This window comes from Pteropus vampyrus, unplaced genomic scaffold (genome assembly GCF_000151845.1).
Source record: "Pteropus vampyrus isolate Shadow unplaced genomic scaffold, Pvam_2.0 Scaffold99, whole genome shotgun sequence".
NCBI classification, from domain to species: Eukaryota; Metazoa; Chordata; class Mammalia; order Chiroptera; family Pteropodidae; genus Pteropus; species Pteropus vampyrus.
The window spans coordinates 1,672,091-1,680,185 of NW_011888880.1; the positions used below are offsets into that span (position 1 = coordinate 1,672,091).

Genomic DNA, 8,095 nt, shown 5'->3' on the forward strand with positions numbered 1-8,095 from the left:
TAATTTGGAAAGTTGGATCTATCTGTAAGTCTATTGTCAGTAGAAGTGATTTCTAAAAACATATGTCTAATTATTGGACAAAAACATACATCATATTATTAATGACTTGCTGGAGATGAACTGGGTTTCCTAGCAACACTCAAATCATATCTTCAAAGTTAGAATCCTACTGTTACCAGCAACCCACAATGCTGGTTCCTCCAAAGGACACAAAGATTCAAAAAATTTAAAAACAATTTCTCAAAGGTCTATTTTACATATATCATTTTTTTTTGTATTATAAAAGAAATTCATACTTATTGACAACAATTTAAAAATACATAGAAGCATTAAAAAAAAAAAAGCATTTCACAAAAGTGTATCACCTAGAGTTACTGTCAAAAATCTGGGTTTAGGTTCTAGAAACGAAGTAGCTTGGAGTATTAATATTTTCACAGCCAACTATGAAGTAAACAATAAATGATTCAAATGCACTGAAGAATAAGTAAAAGAAAGCAGATACTGGAGGGGATTCAGCCATTAAAGAACAGGCCAGTAACGAACTGGGTCCACAGTAGACAGCATCTCCCCTGAGGGCTCCCTGTCAGCATGGAGCAGGACAGGTGGAACTCAAGCAAAAAGCTACAGCATTACTGGTTGAGGTGTTGGAGTTTGGGGCTACTAAAGTGATAAGAAATCTAGGAGAGAAATCTAAACACTCCTCAAATTCTTGGCCAACCTGAAAAGTGTGCCTCCTCAGGAGGGATTTCCAAGAGCCCTGTGGAAGGAATCAGCTGTTAGATGGAAAGAGTTTAGGGTTGGAGTCCTATTAAAGAGAGAAGCTTGACCTTGAGCTATCCACAGACTTATCCTTATAAAGGGTAATACAATACTAAGCTTCCACAATTTCAAGGTGGTCAGCCAGAAATGTAGCCGCACACGAAAACAAAATTTAACACTCTTCGGGAATGGACAACAAAATCCAGAATCTATAAATACGGTGCATATAACCAATAGACAGGCCACATCAAGTATGGGTGAGGATGTGGTGCAACTGGAACCCACATAAAGTACCGGGGGAAATGTGAAAAAAAGTACAATTATTTTGGAAAAATGGCAATTTTCCAAAGTGGTTGTGGATATAAAAGTCTTTACCCTATGACCCATCAATGTTCTCCTAGGTTTGAAGGTTTTAACCCAAGAAAAAACTAAATTTATGTCCACAATAAGGTCTTGTAAAAGAATGTTTATAGAAGCATTATTCATAATAGTCTTAAACTGGAACAACAAAATATCCATTAACAGAATAATAAATGACCAAACTGTAGTACACACATACACATATGCACAATATAAATGTAGTGTGTATATATATGTGGTATATATATATACCACAATTTACATATAAAATATAAACTACTTTGCAAGGAAATAGAATGCATTACTGATACATGCAACAACACAGGTGAATCTCAAATTCTTTATGCTGAGATAAAGAAGCCATGCACAAAGCTGGGTACTGCATAATCCCATTTATATGAAGTTCAAGAACAGGCAAAACTATCAATCAGAGCTCGGGGTGGGGAACGACTAGAAAGGGGCATGAGAAAACTTTCTGGGGTGAGGAAAATATTCCATTTCTTGACTGGAGTCAAGAAATGGAATACACTTACATTAGCGTATGCATTTATGGCCACGAATCGAATTGTACACTTAAAATTGGCACTTTTTCATTGATATAAATTTTGCCCCCAAAATGTCTGAAGTAGATTCTTGCAGCCTTTTACAGTTTAAAGAAAGAGAAAAGCATCCTCTGACATCGAGGTGCTTGCTCCACACTCACAGCTAAGATACTTTGTTCCTCTGCTGAACACAAACAGTTGTGCAAATTGTTAACATCGCACAAAGCCACTCTGTGAACACTGTGGATGTGGATGAAAACAAGGCCATGTCTCATGTTGACAAAATCATGAACTTTCCAAATCAATTAAATTACCAAAAATCTCCCAAACCTTATTGATATTAGTATCTGTTGCTAATCTACCAATTACAGATTTCGCCTCAATCCATTCTCTTGCCTCACAGATGAGATTTATTAAGATGTCCTACCGTAGAATAGCTCCTGCTTTCTGACCGTATCTTATCAACAGAGCAAAACCTTACTTCCTCAAACCCTCCCCAAAATCATGTAACACGAGCCCAAATCCTATAAAACAGGTCCTTGCTAATGGTCTTTTACTGACAATGAATGATGTATGTTCTTTCTTATTGCAATGAGCAATAATAACTCAACTTGTTCAACTACAGGTTGAACAAAGACCTAGTGGTCTTTGGCTGGAAGGTACTGACACCGTGTATATGAACATATTCTGTTTTGTAATTTTTACTACTTAATATATCTTGAATGTGGCTTTCCATATTTTCATATCGTCTACATTATATGTTTATGGCTACGTAATTTTCTATTTGGATTGCTAGAATTTCTTTAACTATATCAATATTTTTTTTAGAAATCTAGTTTCCTAATGTTTCACTATAATAAGCAACCCCAATGAGCATTGTTGGGTTAACTCTTTAAGGACCTTCATGATTATTTTAGCAGGAGAACTTCTTTTAAATAAAATTCCTGGAATTACTGGATTAAGAGATATGAAACATAATACTAAAATAATACTCTAGTCTGAATATACAGTGAGCATTTCAATCCACTGCAAATAGGCTTTTATGTCCAACAACTCTCTCTGTAGCTCTTAGCAATTTCTGTATCTTGTCAACTCTGTTGATCATTTCTTTGTTCTCAAGAAACTAGACTTCTCAGCAGTATCTGATACAGATAATTTCCCCTACTTGTTGAAATATGTCCCTATCTAGCTTCTAGGATTCCGTATTCACTTGGGCTTCTTCTCCCATTACTGGCTCCTCTTTCTCAGCCTCCTTTGCTGGTTTCTCTTCTTCAGTCAGACTCTTAGGTAAGGAGAGTGGCCCAGGCCCTCGGCTCCTCCATCTAACTCCCTCACCAGGTGATCGAATATACACTCATGACTTTACATGCATTTTCATATTTGTAACTTTCATAATTACAAATCCTGCCTGGACCTCCAGATCCCCTGACCACCAGAAACACATACCTCACTACCTACCTAACATGCCCCCAAACAAAATTATTGATCTCCTTAATCCCCCAAACCTTCCCTATTGCAGGAAATGAAGTCACACTCCACCCAGATGATCAGACAAGAAACATAAAATAAAGGAAAAAAAAAACTTCTAAGCTTCATTGTTGACTCTTCTCTCCTTCATTTACCACATTCACTCCATTAGTGAGTCCTGTTGACTCTACCACCAAAAATATATTCCAATTCCAACCGCTGCCCACCAATCCCACTTATAATTCTAGGCCAGGCCACTGTAATCTCTCTTCAGGAGCACTGCAATGGCTTCCGTGGTTGACAGTCTCACCAGATCATGTCTAATAGAGAAAAACACAATTTCACAAAAGGAAATCAAAGTGCTGTAGTCAAAAGAGGCGGAATGGAATGAAGAGGCAGAATGGGATGGTAGGTGGCCGAAGATAACAAATGGCCTCTGAGCTAGTTTTTACCTATTTTTTTAAAATTTTACCAATTTTGTAGGTAACATTCAAATATTTACTTTGGAACATCCAGCATTCCTCTAATATGCTATATTACAAACTTCAGACATAATTGTTTAAAGGATGGAAATAGAATGAGAATAAAAATATATGTAATATACGTATGTGTAAAATCTTTTAAAGATAAACTAGATAGAAAACAGTGGTGAATATTTTTTTATCATATTGGAGAGTAGAAGAGCTTTCTAAGCAAGAGGTACATCCAGAAACTCTTAAATAAATACTAATAACAATAGCAAAATAATTACAGAAGGTATGAAAAAGTGTGACAATTCCTATTATATAAGCTATTAATGATCAAGAAGTGGTTGATGACCATTTATTATTAATGATCCAGAAACAAAGAGACAATGACCTCCTTTAAAGATGGCCAAAGTTCTCAAAAGTAAATAAATAAAAATTGAGATAAAAATAAAGTTTTATTTTCATTATGTATCAGACTGGTGAAATTAAAATGATTTATACCAGTATTGACAGGATATGGAGAAATTGGCACTAACATAGATCATTAGTAGTAACATAAATTGGAACTTAGAGTACTTTGGCAACATCTATTAAAGTGTAAAGCACACACACATTTTGACAACTCCATAATCCCACATAAATATTTCCACAAAATCTCAAACATCTATGTTTGCGTGTATGTGTGTGTGTGTGCCGCGTATGTGTGTGGTATATCTCTATACAGTCATTACAAATAATGATTTCAATACCGAACAGAGAAAGGTGTCTAAGAAGATGTTTTACAGTGAGGTGTCTAAAATGCACTGTAAAGTAGAAAAAGAAAGTTGCCACACAGAACGTATTTTATTGACATACATTCAAACACATTAGTGTAAGCATAAAAAAATCTGTAATAATGTGTAAGAAACTCTTAACTAGTTTCCTCTCTTAATGATGATATCATAAAGAGCATTGTCCTAGAGTGAAATGTCCACACACGAAACATAGTAACAATAAAGAACATGATTTTCTTTGTATAAGGACAAATGATGGTACTTTTTATACAATGAAATACAGTATAATCAAACTTCTTTAAATGTAGTGCCCTGTGTATTTGCAGCATTAAATAGGGTCTTCCTGTTTGGAAGGAACTGACAATTGATAGCATGAATCCCTCAGCATAATATTTTTTTAGTGGTACAGAGAAAGATAAGCCTAGTCGTAGAATGCTGAGGGCGAAAACCCTTTTGCCTTTCCAACTGTTCCCCAAGTTCGACATTCTCACCCCGATAACCATTAATGACCCTGAATGCCCTGGTTAGCTTGCCTGCTCTTGCCCTGCATGTAAAATGGGAGTAGAACAGATAACCGTCTTAGCCCCAGCTCTCGTTAAGGACATACCTAAACATACATCTTAACTGGCTTTGACAGACACTGCGGATAGACAACTTGGTGGAGCCTGCACAGAATCAAATATCACTAAAATTAAAGTCTCCTAAATCCTCATCTTGGGCTCTAAAGCAAGAGCACAGCTGTTGGAGAGGCCTCGGCATATTCCAGGAAGATCACTGAAAACTCTCATGGGAAAAAAAGCAATAGCTCCCTTCTAGAGTATTCATCCATGGGCATTCTAGAAATGTCCACAGGTATTTGAAAGCAGCACAACGGTGCCATTTTCCCAAAACAATTGAGAAGTAAACTATATCACACACATACACATATACTCGTACATATACAGAGATATATAAATGTGTGTGTATCTATACAAACGCACATACACATATGTGTGTAAATGTGAGTGTATGTGATATCTAATCACAAAGTAGCAATTACCATCCAGTAAAACTTACCTGCTTGTTTTTCAAATGCTATAAAGAACCTTGTAGTATGAAAAAAATAACCCGGTAAAAAGGAAAAATAGGGTGACCGTAGAGCACGTGCTCTTATTTTGAACTTCTGTTCTACTTCTACATTTCAAATCAGATAAAGAAGTGACCAACTTCTGGGTTTTGTTGTTTGTTCTAATAAAAAGTAATAGAGCAAATACATAAAATCCACACTGTAAACTCATTTAGTACTCACAAATATCCCATGAGATACTATTATTTCGTCTTCTCAAATGAGGAACAGTGAGGTAAACTGAGGCAGAGAGTCACCCAGATTTACCGTTCATACCACACATTTTTCTGAAACGTTTCACTTTGAACTGAATGAAATGTAAGCAAATTTCCCTCCCGAAACGTTCTATGAATTCCAGGCCATGCAGCATCAACTCGCTGTAAGGACGCACCAAAACCTATATGTTTGGAGGCCATGCGTGATGCATAACGTGTAACACAAAAACTAGGGCTTATTACGATCTACACAGCAGCAGCAAATCGAATTGGGTCCCAACGCTTTGTATGTGTATGTATAGGAAAGAGGCATAAAAAGCCTTTGACATTACGCAGGATCCCCAAACACGCCAGTGCCCCCCAGCAAGTTTGGACAGCCCGCACTCAAAACCGTGGAGGGGGCTGCCCTGGCCATCTGGGTGGCGCGCGGTCCGCGGGGCCCAGGGCGCATGCGTGGCCCGGGCCGCGCGGGGAGGCCGGCGGGTTGCTTACCTGGTGCGCCCCGCGCGCAGGCACAGGACCAGGAGCAGCAAGGCCGCGAGCAGGGCCAGGCCCGGGGCGCTGAGGAGCGGCAGCAGCAAGGGCTCCAGCGGGAGGCGGCCCGTGTCCGCTGACATGTCTTCCGCCGTCCAGTTGGCGCGCGGCCGCGGTGAGCAGCCCGGGGTCCCTGTCCGAGCGGCGCGCGCGGCGATTCTGCAGCCCGGCGGGCTTTCTCCGAGCGGCGCTGCGCGTGTCCGGCCCGAGCGGCTGGCCTGCCCGCGGTGCTGCCAGGAATGTCAGCGCGGGTCCCCGAGGCTGGGTCTCAAGGTTCCCGGACTCCCCCCACCCCCCTCCCGACGCCCCCGGCCGGCCCCCCACAAATGAGCACCGCCCCGCTGGGCGACCGCCTCCCGCCGGGCAGCGGCTGGAAAACCGGGCGGGAGGAAGGCCAACGCGGGGGAAGGGGGTGAGATTTCCCGAGGCCTGGAGGAGGGGGATTTCTCTTCTGAGCTGGAAATGAGTGTGGCGTGCGTTCCGCATCCCTCAGCCTGCGCCCCTCGGGAGGGACCCTAGCAGAGGGTGGGACTGTGCCCGCCGCGCCCCGGCACCGGGGAGCTCCCGGGCACCATCGAGGGACGCGGCGTGCGGCAGATACCTGCGGGGTGCGCTGCTCCGCGCCCGCCCCCTTCGCCCTGCTCGTCCTACTGCGAGGCTTTCGTGGGAGCTCGGTGTGTGCAGGGCCGGTCCCAGCGGCCGGGACTACGGAGTCGGCTGGGACCGTTCAGAAGCCCAGGGAAAGAGAAGACAAATGCAACCAGCTATCGCAGAACTCCGCCGAGGCCCAAAATAGAAGTGGTACCGGCCCCGCGGGCTGTATTTAGAAAGAATAAGGAAAAAAACTTTTAAAATACCTTTTCCTGAGTAATCACCATCCACGGGGGATTTCACACATGTTTATTTACTCTCCTCACCAAACTTGTAATTGTCAGCAGCATTTTAGAGAACATATAATGAGACTCCCGTTAAGTAACTTACCCCGGTTAGTTAATAAATAAAAAATAATAATAACCATTCTAACCAAGGCTATTCCAAGACAACTGTGTTTTTTTTTCCTTTATGCAAGATTATATTTCAACAGCTCTCTGAACGATTGTAACTTCAGAACTGACGCAGTACCTGTGACCTTTGACCTTTCCAGCCCATCCTCCCTGTTGCCACCTCTCTACAGCAAAAACCTATCCTACTTTCAAAATTCTTAACAGTTGCCTTTGCGATAAAGCTGGAAATCTCGGACCTGTGATGAGAAGCCCTCCACGATTTCTCTGCGTGCTACAACTCCCATGGTACAGCTCCGTATACAGTAAAGCCTGAACCAGTGCGTCCCTCACAATCAGCCCTTTCACAACTTCGTTTACGATACTCAGTTCTGCTGAGAAATTTTCCTCGCTTTCCTAAATACTAAAACTCTAGATACCTCTCAAGGCCCAGGTCAAATCCTCCTTCCTTCTAGAAACTATCCCTAACTCTTTTCTGTAATCTCTCCCTTGACCATACTTTTAACACCTTCTCTACTTTCCACCCTATCACATTTTTCCACTGTGAGTTATTTCTGTCTGTCTTCCCTGCTGTAGAAGGTGAGAACCATCTCTTAGACAACCATCTGTACTCACTCTCCACCTCACAGTCCCCTGATCCCATACCCTGGAGTTGCAAAAACAGCTGGAAGTACTTTGCATGTGCCTGGCTCTTCCTAGTCAGTGCTCCATAACTGAATTACTGCTGCTTCGCTGTCCTTGGCCTTAAAGTTGTGACTGGCTAGGCTATCATTAGAACCCTAATGTTTATGAGGATCTTCATCTCTGACTTTTATTCTGGGGTCTTTCTACCACCTCCCCTTCCTCCTGTTGTAGATTCAATTCTCCAGGAA

General features: G+C 41.6%; 1 protein-coding gene across 1 annotated transcript in view; it reads right to left on the reverse strand.

The window, feature by feature from the left end:
- Positions 1–7,071, reverse strand: part of LOC105295064 (25-hydroxycholesterol 7-alpha-hydroxylase) — a 168,041-nt gene extending 160,970 nt beyond the window's left edge. The window contains exon 1 of the mRNA XM_011364585.2: positions 6,181–7,071. Coding sequence (XP_011362887.1) covers positions 6,181–6,305 — 125 coding nt within the window. The 5' untranslated portion in view covers positions 6,306–7,071. The remainder of the gene's footprint in view (positions 1–6,180) is intronic.
- Between the last annotated feature and the right edge of the window lie 1,024 nt (positions 7,072–8,095).